At 37.1% G+C, this 27,474-nt stretch overlaps 1 protein-coding gene across 2 annotated transcripts in view; it reads right to left on the bottom strand.

Annotated features, from left to right (window-relative positions):
• ZNF277 (zinc finger protein 277) overlaps window positions 1-27,474 on the bottom strand; it is a 104,062-nt gene that overhangs the window by 42,075 nt on the left and 34,513 nt on the right. For both annotated transcript variants that reach the window (XM_026509586.4, XM_057304233.1), the window contains exon 2: window positions 3,978-4,179. In XM_026509586.4, the coding sequence (XP_026365371.1) occupies window positions 3,978-4,179 (202 nt within the window). The remainder of the gene's footprint in view (window positions 1-3,977; window positions 4,180-27,474) is intronic.

Raw genomic sequence — 27,474 nt, 5'->3', positions numbered from 1 at the left:
GTTAAATAAGGGGAGAACTCTTTTCTTATAGAATACTGCTAGACCTTATCTTAAGAGATCTAAAAATGGTGTATCTGAGGCTCCAGCCCACCCCCAAACCATAACCACCGACACTATGGCTAGTTTGTTGGCTTCCATATTAGAAGTGTCAGATGCAGAAGGCAAGTGCATATCGGATCTATCGACAGGCACAAAAAGAAGAAAAGTACCTACAAAAGGCGGAAACATTCCTCGGTCACCGAGGGCAAGCACCGTTCACTCCTCAATATCTTACACAGTATCTTACTCTCATTCTCCTCTTTTCCATACCCCACTACTGACCCCCAGACCAGGAGAGAGAGAAAAAGGGAGAAATAAAAGTCAAGAGAAGACATAAGAAAATAAAAATGACACTCCCAGATACTTTCCTTATTCTCCCCTCAGCATATTTTCTATTGCATAGTAGTGCCAGGGATGAAGGACAACCTCTATTAGAGATGCCAGGAATAGAAGATGGATTGTTCTTCCAAACCGTACTACACAGCCATCTATTTTCATGACAAAGCAAATTCATACAGCAGAACCGGGTGCTGAGATAACGGACCTAAAGAAACACCAGGACAGTCAAGTTTGAAATGGAGTTTCATCATGGTTACTGCTACAATATACCATGGAGAGGTTCCTCACTCTGATTACCACTCCACTGAAGACCATCCGGGGGACATTCAATGTTAAGGGATCATTTAGTACGTCTCTTCTTCATGTTTTCTTACTTCTCTAGTGTATTTAAAGCTACAGTTGCAATCACTCAATATTTAAAGGCAGCCAAGAAATGATATGTGATATGAATTCTTTATTTGGAGGACAGTTATCGAAGCATGTTGTACTTCGTTAAAAAGCCCTAAGAGTAATTATTAGGTCATCAGCAAATAGTTTCTTCCATTGAAAGAATTTTAATCATGTTTCACTGAATTGTGTCCCCCCAAAAACCTTCTAGTAATCTTGTCTGCCCAGCCCCTCACTGTAATTGGTGTACTTACTGACAGAGGCATAAAGATATGAGATATGGTTGTTAATTAAGTAGCACTGAATGAGTGGAATTTAATATAGAAAGGGGCAAGAATTAAAGAGTTAGCATTTATCTTCTGGAAAAATTTTATTTACTGAATAAAGCTAGCAAATGGTTCAGTATAAATAACTGTGTTAAATGGCTCAAAGGAAAGATTTTTATTTTTGTTTTATTCTGAGAAAGTTTTACTGCTAACTTTTTTCCAATAAAGAAAATGTTAAACATATTTAACATGAAAATTTATAGCTTCTTTCCTGTAAAGCACAAACAAAGTCTATCTCATCTATTATTTATCATTTTTATTACTTATTGTACTCAGGAGAAACAACTCCTCTCTGAGAAGTTATATATGTATACATACATATGTATATACACACATACATATAAATCTATACATATACACACACATATACCCACCCCTGCGACTTTTCTGATGTTAGGAAAAAGTCACATAATGTTGAGAAGATTCCAACTTAACTCTCACAAATCATCAATATTTGTATTGTTTTGGAGAGGAATTTTTGGTTTTCCTAAACAGTAGAAGGGTATTATCTAAAGGAGACTGATATATTAAAAAGTATTTAAAAGCCGGAGTTTATTCACATACATTCTTGGTCAATCTGAACTAACCACCAGAGTGATGAAGCTTACTGGGAGGATGGCTGACAAGGAAAATTTAGGTTTCCAAATTTAAAGTACATGTTAACCGCACACTTTATTTAGAAAGCACTTACATATATCAGCTATGTATCTTTTGCTTTTTAATTAAAGCACCCATTTTATTGCATAACTGCATTTAGAGGGTGATTGATTCCAACATTTAATTAATGCCTCCTAAGTCTGAGACCTAATAAATAATTTGATTTTTGTGCCCACATACAGATGAGGTTAGTATCAATGATACAAAAGAGAGGTTAGTACAAATATAGCTACTTAGCTATCATATATAAGCACAAAGGGAAACTACAAACTCAAATTTAGATATTTTTCACAGATTTTAGGAGAAAGAAAAATCTCAATTATCACTGGTAGATCATCATATTTTCCTCCAATTCCTGAGGGAGAATTTGCATTTACATGATAAAGCGGAGTAAAAGAATAGATTTACATCAAAGAAAAGTTGAGTGATACAACTTACCAAAGAACACCTCATTCGATAGTCCTGTCAATGGTTACTTGATAAGAAGTTGAAGATCTCTAGCCTAAAAAGTATCTAAAGCAAATCCAACAGACCTGACTACATACAATTAGAAATCATATATGAGAATACTCCCAAAATACACACACACACACACACACACACACACCCACAAAAACACAAATATTTTAACTGAAAATAAAGATTAAGGAATGAGAATGAGAAGTATGAAGTGCTTCCTCTGAAATTATGTAATAATTAGTTTATTCTGCCAGCTGGCAGCATAAACCATTCATCTCTCCTTCACTATTCTATCTCTGCTTCCTGATTAGGCAATGCCAAAATCTACTAAAAAATCGCAATGCTGAGTGGATATAAGGGGTCATAATAATACAGAAAGCACTCAACAGACATTCTGTATTGGTGCTAGGCAATTGAAAGGAACAGGAAGGGTTAGAGAATAGCTAATATTACTTCTGTAGGCATTCTGGCTATTCCAACTTAAACAAACTCATTCTTAAAGTTTAGAGTATTTAGGATCCTAAATTAAATTTTCTTTAAAAGTTATATTTGACAACTAATAATCAGGTTTTCAGACCAGCATAAATACCTATAGAAAACTCAAGCTATAGTCATGGAAAACTAAGATTTCAAATATATATCTTTTGTAATCAAAATATAATGAAATTTTTGGTACCATCTGGTGGATATAAAAGATGTCCCAGGCACTAGCTGGTGCTATACATGTCTTGTTTTACATAATACTCAATACTCTTGTGCGAGTTGGTGTTATCCCCTTTTACTGATGAGGAAACTGCTGCTTAGAGTAGTTTAAGTAGTTTGTTAGAAGTTACATGGTCAGGAAGTCACCAAGTCTGCATTCAACCCTAGGCCTGCATTCAACCCTAGGACTATTTCATAGTCCACTCTTAGTAATAAAGCTTGCTGCCCTGCAAGACCCATAGTGAGAAAGAAGTAGCTTGCTAGGAATGATGTGGTCTGGCAGATTATATATAGTTTAGATGCAGAGATATTACAACACCTGGGCTACTGCAGTGTTTTGTAGGGAAATCAGGTCAGAATATCTCAAAATGGGTCCTGGCCAGATATACCAAAATGTATGCTTTCAGTAACTGTACAAAGCCAGTTAATTACCATGATATTGTGTATATGGAAAATGCTTCCAAGTGTCAACTAATAACAACATGAACATAATTGCTTCACTCCATCTGCTTAAGGAAAGGCATTTCTCTTGGACAATCAGTTCTAGGAATTAGGAACTAGAAAACAATGAATAATTGCTTATATTACCTGTCTGTTGGTAGGGATATTCTAAGTCAGGTGCTCATAAATTGGAGTGTAGCTCACTTTGGGTCCTGGCTATATAGGTGAAGTTCCTCCATTTCAACACATACCCACGGTTGGCATTTCCTCAACCACTCACCTCTATCTATCTGCTCTTCATCCTCTTCATCCTCTTCCTCTCGGTACCTCATTCACTGACCTCAACAGCTGTCTACTCTTATACCCCTTTGGCTGGTTGAAAGACTCTTTTTTTTCCCCCCTGGTTCTCAACCTCATCACAGCACTTAAGCTGAGAGTTTTTTGGACAATACCCTTTTGGCCTGACAGGCTCCAACTGAAGATCCCTGTCACCAACAATGCTTGAAAAAGAATATGAATGTTCATATTTGCCTAGGAATAATTTTATATATAAACTTATCTACAAGTTATGCCTTCCATTTATGGGATAATGAATTTAATTCTTTCATGGACAAAAACAAAATTTACCTTTGGAAATCAGCAACCAACTTGACATCAGCTATGACCATCTTATGTTCAATAATCATGTGCTTCAGAAGTTTGTCTTGTTCATCCATAGGAAAATGTTCTTCACAGAAAATACAAGGCACAGATGGAGAACCTTCTAAAGCGGTGGTGCCACCTGGACTTTCTGGCAGGGAAAGCGGCTCCAGGATACAATCCTTACTGTCTGGGAGAGAGAAAAAGCAAAAGCAGAAGCGGGAAAAAAAAGAAGAAAAAAAAAGGAAAAGGAAAAGAAAAAGGTGAAATCAACTTTTGAGGATCATTTCTCACCTCCTGCATTAAAAGAATCCTAAAGATAGTTCCGTCTTTCCAAAATGAAAAATACACAGTGCCAGAGCGCAGGATACTTTATTATCATTTAAAATAGATTCTGCAACCTAGAAGCAGGGAGTGTTGCAAAGCAGCTCAAACTCCCCATTTGCCGGCTTGAATGGGGGAAACCCATTTGTCAGAGCAGCTGTTCAAGCATTCTTGGACACTGGCCAATGTCAATTCCGGGGGTACTTGCAGGGGGACGGCTGCAACATGCTGGATTAAGGTTCTATGGCCCAATTGTGACCTATGGCTGATAGTCATCACACTATGGGAAGTAAATGGTATATATTGAGGCTCCAGATGATACCAGGCCAGTCTTTTAAGCTGCTTCCTGTTGCACCTGCAAACTCTTTCATGTGCAAAGAAGACAGCTCTCACGTTGGGTTGACACAGCATGTGCTGGGTGGCCCAGGTAGCAATTTTTGATGTTGATTTATGTCTACCATTTGCTTGTTACACAATTATGTACCATAATTCAAGTTCTTGTGAACAAAGAGATGAGTGCTCAATTACTAGACATATGTCATAAACACTTTTCCTGCCGATACTATTCATTTTCCTAACATCATCTATGGTATCTTTAAAAGTTGAGCTGTGTAAGGTATATAGTTCTGAATTCAGGCCTCAAACCACAGCCAGTTGTGTCAGGAGCCCTCTTCAATCTTCCAGGGGGCAAGGCTGGACCTGTCACCTTACACAAGCTACTGAGTAGTAAGTAACTAGGCAACTAGGGTAAGACATTTAGCATCTGAGGAAGGGCAGCAAATCTTCATAAAGAAAGACAGCTATTCTGGGGTGCCTGGGTGTCGCAGTCAGTTAAGTATCCAACTCTTGGTTTCTACTCAGGTCCTGATCTCAGGGTCCTGATCTCAGGGTCATGAGATCAAGTCCCACGTTGGGCTCCAAGCTCAGCTCAGAGTCTGCTTAAGACTGTCTCTCCCTGGGGCACCTGGGTGGCACAGCGGTTGAGCGTCTGCCTTCGGCTCAGGGAGTGATCCTGGTGTTATGGGATCGAGCCCCACATCAGGCTCTTCCGCTATGAGCCTGCTTCTTCCTCTCCCACTCCCCCTGCTTGTGTTCCCTCTCTTGCTGGCTGTCTCTATCTCTGTCGAATAAATAAATAAAATCTTTAAAAAAAAAAAAAGACTGTCTCTCCCTATCCCTCTGCCCCTCCTCTCCATTCTCTCTCTCTCTCTTTCTCCCTCTGTAAATAAATAAATCTTAAAAAAAAAAAAAAGACATTCCACAGAAAAGTCTTTGGAATTAGTTTACTACTAATTTTACTCCTTGTTTTTATCTTACTTTACCTTATTTCTAAAGGGCTTCTTAATTGCCCAATTCATGGAAACAGTCACTGGTGCGCTGACGACCATGGCCTTAGCTCTGGGTAAGCATTTATTCACTCCACAAAAACCAGCTAAGTAGCTACTACTGAGTGCTGGTCTTTTCTGCTTAATGTTGCATGATAGGATCCTAATTATCAAGGCTAAAGTGCTTGCAACGTGTTTGACAGTACAAGTAAGTTGAAAGGATAGAGAGAGACAGAATGTATAGGGTTTGTGGGTGCATGGGGATAGGAGAGTCACTTAACAGTGCTGGAGTGAGAAGGTGTCTCAAAGGACATGTCCTCTAATACATGATTCAAAATACTCTGCTCATATTAAAGTACGCTAAATTAAACTTTTATCTTAGTTCCATAAAATTATTTAATACCAGAAAAGGTGAAAACTGGGTACACATGACAATGGAGAGAATATTTAAAATATACAAGAACTTCAAGAAACACTCTTAACAAAAGTGATGTGTTACCAACTATTACATTTATTAAATTATACAATGGAAGCAAGGGGTTCTGGAGTTCTATTGGTCTTCAGCTGTAGGTTAAACTCTGTGGGAACTTAAACCCTGTTAAAAATAGGACGGGGAAAGAGAGATAATACACTTATGAAACTATATTTTTTCATTCACTAGAATGGAACAACAAAAGACAACAAAAATTCTAAATAAAGGTACCATTAGTAAACATTACCTGCCATCTAGAAAATAACAGGTACCATCCTACACCCTTCTCCCCAAATCTGAATGATGTATGTATAAATTCATTTTGCCTAACTACAGAAAACAATGTATTAATCATCACCAATAGCAACAGCTAACATTACTAAGTGTTTGATATCTGTAAATTACCAGCAAAGGGCTTCAGGGCACTTTGCAATCATAGCTACCTTTTCCAGTTAGTACTGTTATAATCCCCATCTTACAGATGAGACTACTGAAACTTAGAAAAGTTACATTAAGGGGCCTAAACACAGTAAGTTAAGACTAAATTCAAACACATTATTCTGCCCCCAGTTCCAAAAGGCATTCCCCAAATCTGTGTTTTTCTTCAATGTACACATTCAGTGCTATTTTGAATTCATATGTATTTACAAGCCACACTGAATTTCTGTGTATTCTGCCAGTGTTTTGCAATCTCCGCAATAATACTTCCACCAGCAAATCTCAGCAGCCACCTCCTCCAATAACCACTGGGTACAGTTTATCTCTGTCATTGTCTGTATGCTTTCCCAGGGCTTCACTACAAATTCTCTAATATTCTTCTGTGGTTCATTTCTCCTCCCTTTTGTATGTTCAATGCCCAGTCTCTCTTTATTCAAATTATTCCTAAGAGAATGAAACTAAATGTTCACACATACTAGAACCAAACTGCTTGTGGTTACTGTACAGGCATACGGGAACAAAATCATAAATATGCAAATTTCTTGTATGAGGAACTTGTGGTTTAGGAACTACTAAGTCGTTTTGGGAACTCAAGTTACTATGTAATCCAGAAAAGAAAAATTTGTTTTTAAAGATTTATTTGTTTATCTGAGAGGAGAGAGTGAGTGTGTGGACGGGGAGGAGAGGCAGAGAGGGAGAGAGAAACTTTAAACAGACTCTACTCTGAGTCCGGATCCCAATGTGGGGGCTAGATATCACAACCCTGAGATCATGACCTGACCCAAATCAAAGGTCAGACACTCGACTGACTGAGCCACTCAGGCACTCCCAGAAAATAAAAATTTTATTTTTTTTTTATTTTTAAGATTTTAGTGTTTAAGATTGTAAGATTTTAGTGTTTTCTCTGACTCCTTAATCATTTAGCATCATGCTCAAATTTACAACAGCATCGATCAAAAGAAGTAATTTGTTTACCTCTTTCTTTCCCCACTTCAGACTATTAACCCCTGCAAGGCCAGATGAGTTCTGGTCGTGTTTATTTACCTGGCATGTACACTGTGTTATCACACCATGACTCTCACCACCACTGTGGGTTCATTTTGTGCCAGGCAGTGTTAAGCATTTTATATGTACAGTATTAACATTATATGTATAGTATTAACACAATCAACCCTCACAACAAACCTATGACAGAGATTCCATTTCCTTCCCTATTTTATAGTTGAGGAAACTGAGACTCTGAGAGGCTAAGGGCCTTGCCCTAGACAGCTAGTAAGTGGTGGAGCTGGGATTTGAATCCAAGTAGTCTGGCTTAAGCATTAGCACTCTTAACCTATACATAAGACTGAGGAAGTCCGACCTTTTCCTACAGGAAGTAGAGCCACTCCTAATGTTTACAGTGAACGGGGGAGAGTGGATGAGTTAGAGACAAGTCTCAAGATGAGGCGATCGGCCAGTTGGGAGACTCCTGCAGTGTCCAGGATGGAGGCAGCAATGTTAGTAGTGCTTTGAGGGGACGGACAGAGGAGAGGCTGCAGAGATTAAACAGACAGTTCCTGATTTCCTGTTGGCCGGCGAAGACGACGACTAGGATGCCTTCTGAGTTTATGGCTGGGGAGGCAGTATGAATGAGGGGTGCCAGTCACCAATCTAGAAATGTATGTACAAAAGCAGGTTTTTTTGCTCTGTGAGAGGGATGGATAATGAGTTAAGTTTTAAATGAGCCCAGGTGACCTGCTCCAAAGTTAGATATTCTTGGCATGGCTGCTGGACAAGGGCAGCAGTGACTGGAGTCTAATGTGATGCATTTGTGTTATTTTCTTTGTTTGCCAGCATTCCAAGCCCCCAAATCCTCTTGAGGGTTTGACTCACTCCATCTCGCCATGCCCAACAATAGCAAATATCTCTGTTGTAATATGTGTCTCTAGGGTAGTATGGGAACTCCTCAAGGTCAAGGACTAAATCTTATTTTCTTATCTCTAGTGTAGACTGTAGAGTGCCTGAACCATAGATGGTATTAGGTAAGTGTACGAAAGAATGAATAAGACTAGAGTTACTTAAAACTAGAGTTGTACCTTTAACTCAGCTTCTAGGTAAGATCCTTTCAGGGAACACCTATGACTGTCTGTCTTCAGGGGAATGAGAGTAGTACAGAATAATTACATCCATATCTTTAGTGCTGTGGGCCTGGGTATAATGAGCCCACTGGTTATAAAGAATGATGTAGGGGTGCCTGGGTGGCGCAGTCATTAAGCGTCTGCCTTCGGCTCAGGGTGTGATCCTGGCGTTATAGGATCGAGCCCCACATCAGGCTCCTCTGCTATGAGCCTGCTTCTTCCTCTCCCACTCCCCCTGCTTGTGTTCCCTCTCTCGCTGGCTGTCTCTATCTCTGTCAACTAAATAAATAAAATCTTTTTTTTTTTTAAAAAAAGAATGATGTAAAAATTACACTAAATTCTAAGATAACAAGTATTATTGAGTATAATAAAAGTATATTTAATTAGGAATTTCTAAGTTCTCTTTTTATTTTTCATGCATACTGGCCAGTAGACACAGACAAGTGGCATTTGGAATGCAGAGTAAATTATACCACTCCATCAGAGGATATTTCTATGGGAAAGGCCTGAATCTCAAGTATATATTTTACTTTAGAGTAGTGGTTTCCAAATCTGTTTGCATTTTATCACCTGGAGGCCTTTTAAAAAGTAATGATTTCAGGACTTTATTGTGGACTGAGGAAATGTAACTTTTACCAAGCAGTTGTCCCTAAACTGAAGTCTGAGGATCAATGGTTCAAAGGGTGATCCCATGGTGATTGTGGGATTATACATGACACTATGGTGAACTCATGGAAAAGTCTGTAAACACGGAACAGAGCCTTGTGGCAAAGCTTACCTGATACTGTATTCTGTCCTAAAGAGAGCTTCTCAAATACTAAGTACAGGGTCAGCAGAGATAACTCAGGAAGATCTGTCCAACAGAGTGTTTATTTCTAGCTGCCACCTAAGAATCATACCTACAACTTACCACATGGTAAAAAAAAAAGCAATAAATACAGAAATACAGAATTCTTTGCTACAGGGACCTTGAACTTGAAAAGGCAAAAGGAAATAAACTATATCTAGCTCCTTTCAGCAAAGAGGCAAAGCATCTTGGAAAGTCTGTTTTGGCCCCAAATCTGCTTCACACATTTGTTATAAATTAACAACAACAAATTATCTGCTCTAGTTCTCACTTTGAACAGCAACTCTGTTCAAATGAACTGTAAAAAATATCATCCCAAGAGAGCTGAATTTTTGAGGAGATCCTATGCTGATTATAAACAATTTTACTGACTCTGGGTAAAATCCCCAAAGTGCCAAACTATTATTCTAGGATCCTGCTTTTTAAAGTTTTAATGTGCTTATAATTCACCTGGAGACTTTGTTAAAATGCAGATCCTGATTCAGGAGGTGTGGTGGCCAGGGAAACATGCCAGCCAGTCCAATCTCCTGCTGCTGTGAGCGAAATTGAAAGATAGTCTCAGGTGCTGTGCTCTGAAATCCTACTTGCACTGAAGCCAAGCTTCCACAGCCTGCTCTTAATAAATGATTAGAGGCAGCAGAAATAGTAAGGCTGACTTGTTCCTGGGAGACACAGAATTTCACTGACATGTGACACTGGCTGGAGGACTCCCATCAGCTTGTCAGAAACTTGCTTACAACTGTGCCGTGGTCTGACATCTACTCCACAATCCTTCCTTCCCTCTTTCCTTCACAGGGATCAGACCTTCAATGACACCTCCTCCAGCACTGTCTCCTTTTTCCCTCCTCTGGTATCTTCCCCCCAAAATATCTTACACGTCAAATCCCATCTTAGTGTGTGCTTTTTGGAGGATATGAACTAACAAAGTAGGTTTAGGAGGTTAAAAGGCTTGAAATTCTGCATGTCTGAGTTCCCAGGTGATGTCAGTCTGCTCATCTACAACCATACTTTGAGTAGTAGGGTTCTACCTAGGGAACAAAACCAGTCATGAATTCATAATACATCTATGTGCTAAAATGACAACCCTAGACTTTACAGTGTATCATTTCTGCCAAGTAGATAAAAGCTGCTGGTGCTTTGAAGGAAAAACAAGAAGCTTCTGAGGTTTCTGTCCCCCTTAAGTCAAATGACTAAAGAAAAGCCCGCATCAACAAATAATTGATGAGAAGTTTTTCAGCAATCCTTCATGGGAAACTGCACAACACCTCACACATCACTTCCCCTTTAAGGAAGTACCCATACTTTGCTTTGCACACTACCATCACACTGCTAAAACTTTGAAAAAAAAAAAAAAAAAGCAGTAATTTGGTGATATACTCAACCCAGATCAAACAAATCACTCTGATAATCTAATTGATAATGATAAAATTTGGAATATGAAGATGGGCATGGTATTTCTGTTTTTGTAGTTTTAACTTAGAAAATGCTATAAACAAACACCTAATTTCAAAGTAAACATTTCCTTTACATTTGTTATTTATATTAGTGTAATATATTTGATGATTGCTTTCTTTTTTTTTTTTAAAGATTTTATTTATTTATTTATTTGACAGAGATAGAGACAGCCAGCGAGAAAGGGAACACAAGCAGGGGGAGTGGGAGAGGAAGAAGCAGGCTCATAGCAGAGGAGCCTGATGTGGGGCTCGATCCCATAACGCCAGGATCACGCCCTGAGCCGAAGGCAGACGCCCAACCGCTGTGCCACCCAGGCGCCCCTGATGATTGCTTTCTTTAGTATTTTATCAACCCGGATATTTTCAGGCCTGTTCTCTAAGCTTTTGATTTGACAAACATCCCTTTCCATAGGACTCCGATGCCAACTCAAATGCATTTATTATGTCTTAGTTTTATTCTGAAAGTTAAACTCCAAGAAGGTAACTTTATTTCTAAGTTCTTGAGGGTATTCCTCTTATAACCAAAACAAACAAAACAAAAACAAAAAACCTTCTACTTCCTGAACAAGTTAGTTCCTTAATTTCTCTCTCTCTCTCTTTTTTTTTTTTGTCAGTTCCTTAATTTCTAAGTGTGTGCCCCATACAGTTGCATTTGGAAAATGGAGAAGACTGGGTCTAGTCTTTTTTTTTTTTTTTTAAAGATTTTATTTATTTATTTGACAGAGACAGCCAGCGAGAGAGGGAACACAAGCAGGGGGAGTGGGAGAGGAAGAAGCAGGCTCCTAGCAGAGGAGCCTGATGTGGGGCTCGATCCCAGAACACTGGGATCACGCCCTGAGCCGAAGGCAGACGCTTAACAACTGCGCCACCTAGGCGCCCCTTGGGTCTCGTCTTTTTAAGCACACCTACCTCTAAAGCTCACAGTAAAAATGTAAGACCTTTATTTAACTACCCCCGGGGCTAATAATTCATTTTGTAAATTACTGAGACCTAATATTAAAAATATTAATTTACTATACAACTACTAAGAGTAGGGGAATATGGGCAAGGCGGGGATGGACTTAAGTGAGTGTTGTTATACATTCTTGACACCACACTGAGACTGCTGATCAGGCTGTGCTGAACTAGGCTGTGCTGAATTAGGACTCTCAACTACAGCTGGCGGGTTTGCCACAGCCTTTGGTATGGAAACAGGGTTATAAACACATTCAACCCCTAAATCTAATAAACCTATGCTTAGAAATTTAAGGAGCTAATTTAACATAAGCAAACAGCTATAAAAACTTTATTACAACATCACCTATAAAGCAAAGTAATAGAAACAACCTAAGTGTCATGCAAATGAAAATCAGTTCTTTAAAATATGGCAGGGGTGTCTGGGTGGCTCAGTTGGTTAAGCATCTGACTTTGGCTCAGGTCATGATGTCAGGGTCTTGGGAGTGAGCCCTATGTCGGGATCCCAGCTCAGTGGAAGTCTGCTTGTCTCTCTCCCTCTCCTTCTGCCCCTCTCCCTGCTTGTGCTCTCTGTTTCTCTCTCAAATAAAAAAAATAAAAATAAAAAATAAATAAAATCTTTAAAAAAATAAAATGGCATATCTGTGCTGTATATTACGCATTTGCTAAATGATAATTAAGACATGGAGAAATACTGTAAAACATGTTTGATATTTGTTGAAAAGAGCCTAATCCACAATGAATTGCATATAATTCCTCACACACACATACATGTTACATATATCCATATACAAGTACAAGCCTTGAAAGAAAACATCCAAAAAGAAAAACAATGAGATTGTGAATGCATTCATTTACCCCCAATTTTCTTTAACGTTGAATTTTTTTTTTTTTTCAGGGAGAGAGAGCACAAAAGCATGTGAGCTTTGTGCAGCGGTAGGGAGGGGGAGATGGAGGTAAAGAATCCCAAGCAGGCTCCACACTCAGCATGGAGCTGAACATGGAGCTTGATCTCATAATCCTGAGATCATGACCTGAGCCGAAATAAAGACTTGGATGCTCAACCAACTGAGTCACCCAGGTGCCCTTAACACTGAAAAATTTTAAAATAAAAAGCAAGTTATCTGATGAGTTCCTCAATGTGACTGTGACAGATAAAATTAAGAGAAAGAAATAAAGCAAGTATAATTTTATTTGGCCACTTTCTAAGTCTTGACATTTAAGATGAAAATTTTTTATTAAATTTACCATTTTAGTGCTCGCTTCGGCAGCACATATACTAAATTTACCATTTTAAAATTGAGTGCCTACTATGCAGAAAGTATATGCTAGACACTATCAAAATTACAGATTAATATAAAATCCCTATAATGAAGAAGTTGCTGGAGGAAAATGAGATAACTATACAAATAATTATAATACTAGTCAACAATATGCAAAGTTAACCATATAAATCAAGGGAAAGGGAGGGAACGAAGAACACAAATCAGGAAAAACGAAGCAAATTCTTCATAGAGGAGTCTTGAAACGGTTAAGAATTCCAGCAAGTATACATAGGTAGTTAAAATAGCCAATTAGCGCTAGAGTCTAAGTAAGAAAAAGCTGCAAGGGTACATGGATCACATGTTGGCGGGCCTTAATGCCAGCCCAAAGATTTATATTTAATTTTTAAGTTGTGAGTAGATACAGAACATCTTTAATTAAGGAAGTAAAATAACATTAGGTCACAAAACAAGTCTTAACAAAATGAAAACACAACAAACTTATGGGATGCCACAAAAAACAGGACTAATAGGGAAGCTTATAATGGTAAATGCCTATGTTAAAAAGAAGAAAGCGCTCATAAACAATCTAACTCTAACTCAAGGAACTAGTCAAAGAAGAACAAACTAAGCTCAAAGTTAGCATAAGGAAGGAAATAATAAAGATTAGAACAGAATGATATAAAGAATAACAAAAAAATCAATAAAATCAAGAGTTGGTGTTTTGAAAGGATAAAAATTGACAAACCTTTAGTTAGACCAAAAAAAAAAAAAAAGACTCAAAATCAGATATGAAAGAAGGGCAAATTATAACTGATATCACAGAAATACAAGGATCATAAGAAACTACTATGAATAACTATATGCCAGCAAATTGTATAACTTAGATGAAACGGATTAATTCCTAGAAACGTACAACCTGCCAAACTGAATCACGAAGAAACAGAAAATCCGAATAGACCTATAAAGAGGTTGAATCAATAATGAAAAACTTCCAAAGAAAAGCCTGGCAACAGAGGACCTCACAGAAGAATTCTACCATACATTTAAAGAAGACTTAGTGCTAATCCTTCTCAAACTCTTCCAAAATATCAGAGGAGTGAATACTTCCAAATTCATTTTATGAGGCCAGCATTAACCTGATACCAAAACCAGACAATGACATTACAAGAAAACTACCAGCCAATATCCCCAATGAATACACATGCAAAAATCCTCAACAAAATACTAGCCAAATTCAATGGCACATTAAAAGGATTATATGCCATAATCAAGTGGGATTTACCCTGGGATGCAAAGATGGTTCAGCATATGAAAATCAATCAATCTGATAAATCACATTAGCAGAATGAAAGATAAAAATCACATGATCAGCTCACAGATGCAAAAAAGCATTTAACAAAATTCAGGATCCTTTCATGATAAAAACAACAAACTAGGAAAAGAACATTTCCCCAATATAATGAAGATCATATATGAAAAGCTCACAGTTAACATCATATTCAACTGTGAAAAACTGAAAGCTTTCCTTCTAAAATCAGGAACAAGACAAGGATGCTCACTCTTGCCACTTCTATTCAGTAGAATAATGGAAGTTCTAACAAGAGAAATTAAGCAAGAAAAAAGAAATAAAAGGCATCCAAATCAGAGAAAAAGTAAAACTATCTGTTTGCAGATGACATGCACACACACACACACACACACACACACACACAGTACTTATAATGAATAAATTGAGGCAAGTTGCAGGCTACAAAATCAACATGGAAAAATCTGTTGTTTCTATACACTAACAGTGAACCATCTGAAAAGGAAATGACTCCATTTAAAATAGCATCAGAAAGAGTAAAATACACGATGTACGTAGCAGGCTCAACTGGTAGAGCATGTGACTCCTGAACTTGGGGTGGTGAGTTCAAGCTCCACGTTAGGTGTAGAGATTACTTAAAAACAGAATCTTAAAAAGAAAAAAAAAGAGTAAAATACTTAGGAATAAACTTAGCTAAAAAGGCATAAGACTTGTATACTGAAAACCACAAAACAGTGATGAAAGAAACTGAAATACAAATGATTGGGAAGACAGCCTATGCTCATGAACTGGAAGACTTAAAATGTTAAAATGTCCACATTACCCAAAGCAGTCTACAAATTCAATGCAATCTCTATCAAAACCCCAATGGGATTTTTGCAGAAATAGAAAAAACAATCCTAAAATTCATATGGAACTGCAAAGGCCTCTGAACAGCCAAAACAATCTTGAGGAACGAAGAGGAACAAAGCTGCAGGCATCACACTTCCTGACTACAAAACATATTACAAAGCTACGGGAATCAAAATAGACGTTACTGGCATAAAGACAGATATACAGAGATCAGAGAACCGAACAGAAAGCCCAGAAATAAACCCACACATACACTGTCAAATGATCTCTGACAAAGATGCCAAGACTACACAATGGGAAAGGACAGTTTCTTTAACAATCATTTGTTAAAGAACACCACTGTTGTGTAAACTCGATATTCACAGGCAAAAGAATGAAATCATTTACCTTACCTTATAGCACACACAAAAATCAACTAAAAATGGATTAAAAACTTAAATGTAAGTCAGTCACAAAAGAACAAAATCTGCGTGATTCCACTTATATGAAGTACCTGAAGTAGTCAAAACAGAGAAGCAGAAGGTAAAATGATGGTGGTCAGGGGATGGGGGAGGGGAAAACGGGGAGTAGTTGTTCAACTGAGTATACAGTTTCAATCATGAAAGGTAAAAAAGTTCTAGAGATCTGCTGTACAACAATGTACACATATTTAAAAATACTGTAGGGGTGCCTGGTGGCTCAGTCGGCTGGGTGTCTGCCATTGGCTCAGGTCATGGTCCTGGGGTCCTGGGATCCAGTCCAGGACTGGCTCCCTGCTCGGCCATGCTCTCTCACTTGCTCTCTCAAATAAATAAATAAAATCTTAAAAAAAAATACTGTACATTTGGTCCCATTAACTACTATTAACCAGTCCTGGGCAAGTTACTTAATCTCTTGTAGCCTGTTTCCACACCATAAAATGGATTAATCATGATGATCACTGATAGAGTTGTTATGAGGGTTAATTGAGGAAATTAATGTAAAGCACATGGATGACTGACACATAAGCTCGGCAAAGGTTAGGTCCCATTGTTACTACTGATAATTATGAGTATGGCTGTAAGTTTGAGGATGGGCATTACCCACATTGATGTGTATTAGAAGTTCCTGTGGATTAATTCAAAATATACATTCTATGGCCCTAACATGGACCTAAAGGATCAAATCAAATGAGAATGGAGCCCATGCTTCTAAAGCATAAGGTCACTTTTTAACTATTTACTCTTAGGTTCTGGTTATATTGTTGAAATTCAGAGGCTTCTGCATTTTCCCGATCATCTTGCTATTTCTGTAGCATATTATAATAAAAGAAAATGCAATGAGATTTTTAATATTGAGATAAGGGCAGTTGAAGAAATTTATATTGATAGCCACAGTTTTCTGAACACATGAGGTCTTCAACCATACTGAAAGGCAAGAGCTTAAGGAAAGTGGAAGAGACTTAGAAATACTACTATGGGGGGGCGCCTGGGTGGCTCAGTCGTTAAGCGTCTGCCTTTGGCTCAGGGCGTGATCCTGGTGCTCTGGGATCGAGCCCCATATCAGGCTCCTCCACTGGAAGCCTGCTTCTTCCTCTCCCACTTCCCCTGCTTGTGTTCCCTCTCTCGCTGGCTGTCTCTCTCTGTCAAATAAATAAGTAAAATCTTAAAAAAAAAAAAAAGAAATACTACTATGGAAAATGCAATTTAGATACACAATAGCTGAACTATGGAAAGAGCCCAGATGTCCATAGACAGATGAATGGATAAAGGAGATGTGATATACATATACAATGGAATATTATGCAGCCATCAAAAAATTGAAATCTTGCCATTTGCAATGACGTGGGTGGAACTAGAGGGTATTATGCTAAGCAAAATAAGTCAATCAGAGAAAGACAATTATCATATGATCTCACTGACAGGTGGAATTTGAGAAAAAACGCAGAGAATCATAGGTGAAGAGAAGAAAAAATGAAACAAGAAGAAACCAGAGAGGAAGACAAACCATAAGAGACTCTTAATCTCAGGAAACAAACTGAGGGTTGCTGGAGTGGAGGTGGGTGGGAGGGATGGAGTGGCTGGGAGATGGACATTGGGGAGGGTATGTGTTGTAGTGAGTGCTGGATGTTGTGTAAGACTGATGAATCACAGATCTGTACCCCTGAAACAACACATTATATGTCAATAATAAAAAAAAATAAACAAAACAAAACAAGAAATCACAGAAGAGTCCTGAAGGTCCAGCTGAGGTTAGCTAGAAGCCTTACTTTGAGACATACTTATGTTTCAGAAAAAGATTTGTATTCTGTACCTAAAAACAGCTTATTTTTCTTATAACACATGTATTTTCGGTTGTCAAATCATGCAGCTCTACACAAACACTTATACATATACACATAATGATTAGATTCTTAAGTAGGCTATTTTAGAAACATCTAATCCAGTGCTGTCCAATAGAACCATCTGAGATGAAGGAAATATTCTATATCTGCTCTGTCCAATATGGTGGCCATTAGCCACATGTTGTAAGTGAGCACTGAAAATGTGGACAGTGAGACTAGGGAACTTTAATTGTGTTTAATTTAAATTTAAATAGCTATAAGTGGTTACTGGCTGTCATATTAGGGCAGATCTAATCAGAGCTGAAGTTCTTAATGCTAGGTCCATAAGCACCTAGGTGATTCACAGACTCAGGTCTATGGAGTTCAGTGTAAAACTGTATTTATTTTTTATTTTTTTTATTTTTTTAAAAGATTTTATTTATTTATTCGACAGAGATAGAGACAGCCAGCGAGAGAGGGAACACAAGCAGGGGGAGTGGGAGAGGAAGAAGCAGGCTCATAGCAGAAGAGCCTGATGTGGGGCTCGATCCCGGATCGCCGGGATCACGCCCTGAGCCGAAGGCAGACGCTTAACCGCTGTGCCACCCAGGCGCCCCTAAAACTGTATTTAAAATTATATATATGTGAATTTTTCTGGGAAGAGGTCTTTTGATTTAATAGATTCTTAAAGAATTCTGGGGACTCCAAAAAGTTTAAAAACCACATATTTTGTCAATATATTTTTATCATTTAGTCTAACATTTTTATTTATGATGTGTATGTGAAGTGTCCTCATGTTGGGATTTCAAGCAATCAATAACTAAATTAATCACTGCTCTGCAGCAGGATTTAAATTATCTCACTTTGTAGCCAGAGAAGGAGGAGAGAGCCTGAAGACAGAACAGGCATAATTATACAGGGTATAATGTAGAAACTACAGACAAATCCCCTGGCAAAACTATTTTTTTTTTTTAAAAACTGGTTATCACAGTGCCTAAAATCTCTGCCGTTAAAGTTAACCCTGTGGACTACTGTTTCTGGAAGTAAAAAGTTATCTTTTATATAAATACAGGAATTTACTATCTCACAACAGTCATAATGGGATTCTTTATCTATGGGTATATATATTCCAGAAAGTCTCTAATAGGACCAGATTACTGTATCCTGTCTACAGTAAAGATTTGAGAAAAGGCAAGATGTCTTTCACATAGAATCAGGATTAACAACTCTCTTGCTCCCCAAAGATTTTTTTTTTTAAATTCCCATTCTATAAAGAAAAACTGCTTTAGGTGTTAAGCTCTATAGCGTGTTCCATCATCTAATTCTTTTTCTTTTTCTTTCTTTCTTTCTTTCTTTCTTTCTTTCTTTCTTTCTTTCTTTCTAAAGATTTTATTTGTTTATTTATTTGACAGAGAGAGAGAGAGAGAGAGAGAGAGAGAGCATGAGGGGAGCAGAGGGAGAAGGAGAAGCAGACTCCCTGATGAGCAGAGAGCCTGACTCCTATCACCTAATTATTTCTAGTGAAGCAGGTCTGTTCAGTTTGTATGCAAGCATAATCAATACCAAAGATGAGTCAGAAAAAGACTGGATGACAACATGTTGGATGGATGACAACCATCCTACTGTAATGTTGGAGCTATTACCATGTCCAATCTTCCTAGAAATACTCAGAAATTGCTTTCTTATACATCCCCAAAGCACTGTCCATCCTATTAAATTCCCCAAGGATGGGCCTGGAAGTTGGTTATTTGTAGATCTCTTTTCATCCAGAAAACTCTCAATTAGCTTAGGAGCTACTAAAAAATGGAGCTTAGGAGCAAACCATATAGGAGACTAGAGGTTGTAGAAATAGTTTGATTTCCATCCATACTATGGCTAATTAGATAATACTGAGGAAGCTCCTTTTCCTTATTATACTATGAAAACACTGCAGAGAAATTTTGGCTGCTGTCTTCCTTCCATGCTGCATTTCTTACGTTCAAAACTACCAAAGAGTGAAAATGTGATTAAATTTCCTCTCAGGATGTTAACTAACTGGAATTTAAATAAAAACTTGAAACAAAAACAAAACAAAATTTCCTCTCAGACCTAACTTTGGTGCAAAACTGGGAAACTAAACAGTATACTGGTTTCATTTCTTGGCTATAGATTACATATGTTTCTGGATTATACATGATACCTTCTTATCTATTCTGTTCAGAGGAGTCAGTAGTGTCTACTTTAATAATGCAGTAACAATAATGTTACTTATTACTTAAAATTTTTTCAAACAGCAGCTGTTAGAAATATTAGAAATTCATGATATCTTAGGGGGAAATAAATCCTAGGAAGATAATGTAAATGGATAAAAATAAAGCCTTGTTAATATGGTAAATGATTAATTTGTAGATTTAAATCAGACAAGATTACTACTATTAAAATATGCTTTAAAACATACATGGTTAAATATATTCAGTTCCCTGGAAATATTTTAACTCTAATGTTTATTGCCAATGAGAGATTTAAAATCCAAAAGGAGTTGGAATGGAGGATAAATGACTATACTTTGTTATATGATTACTTTAAATTTTTTCTCACACCCTACTACTTCTACTGTACATTGTCAAAGATATTTCAGAATACTTAAGTATAAAGGTACTAAAAGTTCTTATTTGATAGGGACAGGACCAGGGATGCTGGGGCTCTAAGTGGAATTCAAGGTTGGATACATATATATTTCTTTCTAAGAAATAATGGAAACAAATGAGAACTAAGTACTCAGTTTTATCCCCTTCCACCAGCAGAAGATAGTAGTTAGGAGTCAGACATTAGGGATTTGGGAATATAAATCTGGAAATAAAACAGGTATTAAAATTCTCACCTCATCTAACGGTAAATTTAATTAACCAGAATAACCTATTGCAAACAATGCTGGTGATCCTGACAGGAGGGCCCATGTAACAAAGACATTGTCAAACAAAAGACTTTTTGGTAGGAATGAGGAAACAAACCGAATTGGTGAATGCTTTTATATAATGAAATCTATAGCGGGAAAGATGGAAGGAAGGAAGGGTAGATTCTAACTCAGAAAGATCTGAGTGGTTATTGGCCTGACTTATGCCAATAACAGTAACAAACTGTCTCTAAATAAGTGGTAGCCAGTAGAAATGACAGTTTATCCATAGGGGTTGGGTTTAACCTGCTTTAATTGATTTGATTTGACAGGCAATTACTTTGGAATTAGTATTCTAGTCAATATTTTAATGAAATGGGTTGGCAACTTGAAAACTCTAACTCACCTATCTGATATTTTCTATTAAGTATAATTTGGTGTTTTTGATAGAACCACAATCTTCTGAATTGTGAGACTAATATAGCTATCTCTATTTAGAAAATTAAAGAGCTATGCCATCTTTTTTAGTGTTTGATACCTTAATTCATCAATATAAACATTTTTTAATATAATAAATTGTTTTTATCAAACAGGTTAAGAATAGTTTTTTAGGCACAGAAAAAACACATTAATAAATATAGACTTTTCAAAAGTACCATATAAAACCACTGATTTAAATATATATTTGAGATATATATTAGATATATTGAGAAATATGTTAGACATAAGACATATGTGAGATATACTATAAACATATACTTTAATATGTATAGATTTGAGATACGCATGTATGTATTAGTTATCAATTAGTTCCTTGAAAAAAATCGGTTTTTGTCTTTCCACAGACTGGAAAGTGTTCTGTTTCTTTGACAACTCTACAAATGCAAATCACTCTTTGGTTTACGTCCCAAACATATTAATAATTTAGAATAAATTCAAGTGGTAGTTTCAAATTAGTATCTATGTTGAATGAATTTTTCATGTACAGAAAAGTCATTGAATACGTTTTCTGTTCTCCGGACAAAAAAATTCTGCTATTTTAAACAGTAAATACCACAACAGATTCTGAAATTAAGATAACGTTGCTGTTTGATCTTTGGGTGAGATGTTAAAATTATCAATTACTAATTCAGTCTAACTTCTTTAGAAGAAAACCTATTATTAATACAGTGGGCCTTGGCAGTGATAGTATTTACTAGATTATTCAGCATTGGTTAAATCAGCTGAGATTCTGATAGATTTTAATTGTTAAAACAGTAAAAGACCTCTTTATAACAGTCTCCACAGCAATGAAGCAGCTCTGTAATCACAAGGCTTTAAAGGATTTGAACATGAAAAATTCATGTATCACTCCATTTTACAAATATGTTTCCCTAGAAAGTAATTTTCCCTTCCAGGCCACTTTGAGGCTTGAAAGACTGTGCTACATACTGAGGAACATACGAAGAAAAATAAGAGTGACCCAGCCCTCAAGGAATCCAATCTTTTCTACTAGGGAGGCTGGTCACATTCAAAGATAAATCTCAGGGGTGCCTGGGTGGCTCAGTGGGTTAAGCATCTGCCTTTGCCTCAGGTCATGATCCCAGTGTCCAGGGATCAGTCCGAGTTGGGCTCACAGCTCAGCAGGGGGCCTGCTTTTCCCTCTCCTCCCAGCTTGTGCTCTCTCTCCCTATCTCTATCTCTCTCTCCCTCTCAAATAAATAAATAAAATCTTAAAAAAAAAAAAAAAAAAGATACATCTCACACAACTGAGAAAGTCAGAGGCACCAGAGGAGAGAAAAGAACAAAGCAAAATGGTAAGGTAGCCTATATCCAGCAAGTTAAGAATCCAAAGCACTGAATTCATTTATTCAATTCCAATCACATGCCAGCCACTTGAGTAGCTGTTTGGCCTTACTTTGAGGCATTTTACAAGTCCTTTTTCTGCAAGTCACTTGGACCTCCCAGGAGTTGGGCTTCTTTTATAGAGACATAGTTATGAGTAGCATTCAAAACTTCTGCAAAACACCTGAGATTCAGTCATGTTTTCAGGACATGACTGTCATTTAAAAAAATATAACTGTCATTTGTCTAATGACAACCTCTCTGGTATCTTCAGTGAAATTTGGTATAAATCCCATCTCCATGATACAACACACTCTACAAATATGCGATCACATCACAAAAATCACTTGACTTCCAACACAAACCATGTGGGAATAAAATGATACTGGACAATAAAATACACAACAGATTTTATTCCTAGCATTTCAGATATAGAATTAAATTTCTACGTTTTATGTCACAATTACAAATATTAATCCAAAAAGTGATATAATAAATCTTGTATCTCTAAAACAAGGTGGAAGTCAGTTAACATAAATGGTACATGTTGCAAAAATTACTCACCCAACAGTAAACTCTGAATTCTGCTGGCAGTTAATCTGACTAGCACAGGCTTCATTGGAACTTCCAAATGCAACCTGAATACCTTCAGTTATTTTAATTTTCAGGCAGTGATTCTCAAACCTGATAGTACATTATGAATCAACTAGGGAGCTTTTGAAATATGCTAATGTTTTTTACACAGAGATTCTAATGTAATTACCCTATGGTAACTAAGACATGTTTTATAAGAAGCCACAAACTACTGTTCTAAGGAAAACCTGATATGATCAATTCTATGACTTTATAATTTACTTTAAGTATAAAAAACGAGAATTTTAGGGAGGAAGAGTAAAAAAACATTTCTGGTTTCAGGAAAAACATCTTTCCTATTGGTTTTAGAATGGATATTTTGTGATAGACAAAATTATATTTTGTAGATAGTAGGCTGATTAAAAAGAGAAAGGACTTTATTTATGAAATGCAATCAAATTAAAGCCTTTATTGATACAATATATTTCTTTAATGTGAGTTGGCTCATACACATTTGATAAACTAAAGAATAATGTCAGCATAATGTAGAAGTTGTACTGTGTTTTTTATGTGTTTTTTTTTCCAGTAAAATAATGATATGACTCAATCAGGGCATTATTTAAAGAAAGTCTAAGCAATATAGAAAGATCTTTAACAACACTCCTGAAAATTCTTGGAAGGAGAGGCTTCAAATACTGCTACCCCCGAGGTGCCTGGCTGGCTTAGTCAGTGAAGCATGCAACTCTTGATCTTGGGGTTGTGAGTTCGAGCCTGCTGGGTATAGAAATTACTTAAAAAATGAAATCTTTAAAAACCAAAACCAAAAAACCTGCTACTCTTCCCATTTTGTTAAGCGAGTCAAGGAAGCTAAGGATGCAGATGAGGAAGCTGCAAAGGCATTTCTTCCTGTGTTTAAAAAACACCTGATTAACAAAAAGAGTCTCTTCAACAAATGATGCTGGAACAAGTGAACATCCACATGCAAAAGTAAATCTAGACACAGACTTTACAGCCTTCACAGGTAACTCAAAATGTAGCATAGAGCTAGTTGTAAAACATGAAACTGTAAAACTCTTAGAAGATAACAAAGGAGAAAACCTTGATGACCTTGAGTATGGTGATGCATTTTTAGGTACAACATCGATGACATGCACCATGGAAGAACAACTGATAAGCTGAACTTTGTTAAAATTAAAAACTTTTGCTCTGCAAGACAATATCAAAAAAATCAGAAGATAAGTCACAGACTGGGAGAAAAGATTTGCTGAAGACACACTTGATAATCAAGGGCTGTTACCTAATATATACAAAGAACTCTTAAAAATTCAACAATAGGAAAACAAACCTGGTTAAAAAGTGGGCCAGTAATTTTAACAGACATCCCCAAAGAAGATATACAGGTGGCAAATGATCATACTAAAAACATACTACGTATGTTAAGAGGGAAATGCAAATTAAAACAAGATACTACTACATACCTGTAATAATGGTCAAAATCCCGAACACTGACAACACCAAATGCTGGTGAGGATGTGGAGCAATAGAAACTCTCATTCATTGCTTCTGGGAATGCAAATGGTACAGCCACTTTGGAAGACAGTTTGGCCGTTTCTTATAAAACTAAACATGTCCTTACCATTTGATCCAGCAACCTTGCTCCCTGGTATCTACCCAAAGATGCTGAAAGCTTATGTCTACACAAAAACCTGTACACAGATGTTTATAGCAGATTTACTTCTAACTGCCAAAACTTGGAAGCAAGTAAGATATCCTTTGGTAGGTAAATGGATAAACTTTGGTACAACCCACATAATAGAATATTATTCACTGCTAAAAAGAGCTATCAAGCCATAGAAAGACATGGAAAAATCCTAAATGCATATTACTAAGTCAAAGAAGTCAATTTGAAAAGGCTATATATGGTATGATGCTAACTATATGATGTTCTGGAAAAGGCAAAAAAAAAAAAAAGAAAAAAAAAAAAAAGAGACCATACAAAGATCAATGGTTCCTAGTGGTGGGGACAGATGATTAAGCAGAGCACAGAGGATTTTAGGGCACTGGTGAGACTCTATATGCTAATGGTAGTTATAAGTCATTATACATTTGCCCAAACCCTTAGAATGCACAACACCAAGAATAAACCCTAAGGTAAACTATTGACTTTAGGTGATTTTGATATGTCAATGTAGGTTCATCCTTGATTAAAGAAATGCACGTTCTGGTGACTAATGTTGATAATGGGAGAGACTATTCATGGGTGGGATTGGGGGGAATATGGAAATTTCTGAATCTCCTTCTCAATGTTGTTGTAAACCTAAAACTGCTCTAAAAAAATAAAGTCTTAATAACAAACACCTGATTATTAGAAGTCTACACACTGAGTCAGTTGTTTAATTTTGATGAAACTGATCTTCATTAGGAGAAAATGTCACATTCTGAAGGAGGCAGCAAGAATTCTTGAGTTCAAGGATACAAAGAATCAACTGGACTGTGATTCCGAATGTAAATCCCTGGAGATTTAACTTTGCTACTCTTTTTAGTAGGACTGCTCTGGTTACAAAGTTCTACTGGTTTTGAGTGATCTGTCCCCAACCCTATTCCCCACATGAAATCTGTTTTTATTGTGTGACTTTGTGGAATGCAAAGTTTTTCAGGAATGAATCTAATGTTACTAGGGCAGAAACACCTCTATTATTTGTATACAGCAAAGTATTTTTAGGGCACAATACACTGGGACAGACAAGGGCATCTACTAGCTAAGTCTGATAATACAGCTCAGCTTTTAGACTTTTATAAGACCTTAATAAAAGAAGGTGGTGCTGGGGAACCAGGGTACTCTAAATACTGAAAAAGTGCTTCCAGTATAGCATATCATAGATTACCAGCTAATGAGGAAGTAGAATCAAAACTCCATTTTAGAGATAAGAAAACTATGACCTAAAACCTTTTTTCTACTTCACTTGCATCCCTAGTAAAGCTTTACAAGCCTTCTTATATAGGCCAATGCTCATTATGCCCAATGACTGGCTATTTTAACTGTTTTGGCATCATGTTATAACCAAGTCAACAAGGAGGCTTTGTCCTTCCCCAATGCAGTTCCAGTTTTATTCTGCAAAACAATGAGGAAATACTGCCTTTTTTTTTTTTTTTAAACCAAACTGCTTCATAACCAATTTTACTGGAATGGATCTATTCCAAAAATACCCAGATATAAAACTGCCATACAGAGAGATAAAAATATTAAATGGAGAAAGATAATAAGGTATTACTCAACAGTCCCAGTCTGTAAGATCTGGGGTACTGACTCATGGAATAAAACACTGATATCAAAGAAATGTAGTCTTCGAAGTGAAGAAACTCAAGAAATTAAGATTAAAACAAAATGCCCAAGTGACTGTGTATTTGAAGTTATTAAGTGGCACTTAATGAAACCTAATCAGATGTTTATATAAACCACGTAAAACAGATAATACAATAAAAAATTAAGAGTAATGCAAAATAAGCAAGCCAAGGAAGGTTGTAAGTATTGACAAAACAACAGCAACACACCCAAAGCTTTGATATGTTTTACTTTGGTATAAGAATACATGATTCCAGAAAATCAGATTCTGGTTTGAATTTTGGGTACACAAAAAGACATTTGGAAACAATGATCTATAAACTATTCTTTGTACTTCTCCCATTATAAAATCATTCCAAATTTCTAGTATTCATGATCTTATGTGGGATAAAGTTCTGTATAAAGAACAGAGAGGCTCCTGGCTGGCTCAGTCAGTAGGGCATAAAACCCTTTTTTATTTTTTTAAAGATTTTATTTATGCATTTATTTATCTGAGAGAGACAGAGTGTAACTGTGAACGGGGGTGGGGGGTTGGGGAGTGGGCATGGAGGGGCACAGAGGGAGAGGGAGAGAGAATCTCAATGCGGGGCTCAATCTCAGGAACCGGAGAGCATGACCTGAGTTGAAATCAAGAGTCAGTCACTTAACTGACCGAGCCATGCAGTGCCCCACAAATGCAACTCTTGATCTTGGGATTGTGAGTTCAAGCCCCAGGCTGGATGTAGAGATTACTTAAACAAAACAAAACAAAACAACCTACAAAAAAACCCCAGAAAGGCAAAAATCCAATACATTGTAAATCCTTAAGGAACATATAAATTTACCTTCATGTCAAATTTTCATGCAGTACCTTTGCCTTTCCAGAAATGGCACTCAAAACCACTCAGACTTGGGTCTTACACTGGGCCAGAGCTAATAAAAATGCTTAGATTTGTCTATGAAAGGAGAGACTGAGTTCCTGGTGCTTGCGAATTTCAGTCATCTGTGGGAGCATCTAGAGAAATTTTGGGGAGGATCTCTGTTGGGGGGGAGGGTGAAGCTGCCACCACTGCTATTTTTGAAGGTGCAATGGGCTCAGGTCCCCTTTGTGGAATGAGGAAATGTCAACAGTAGAGAAAACTGTTTTCCTCTCTGCCTCTTAGATATGATGCCTCAAAACTCCTAGTGGTCTTTCAGTCAGCTGGCAAAGAGAGGTAGAACAAAAAAGAATGGAAAAACAGGGAAGGGGGAAAATGAAG

Source organism: Ursus arctos, unplaced genomic scaffold (assembly GCF_023065955.2).
Source record: "Ursus arctos isolate Adak ecotype North America unplaced genomic scaffold, UrsArc2.0 scaffold_3, whole genome shotgun sequence".
NCBI classification, from domain to species: Eukaryota; Metazoa; Chordata; class Mammalia; order Carnivora; family Ursidae; genus Ursus; species Ursus arctos.
This window is presented reverse-complemented; position numbering and strand designations above follow the sequence as displayed.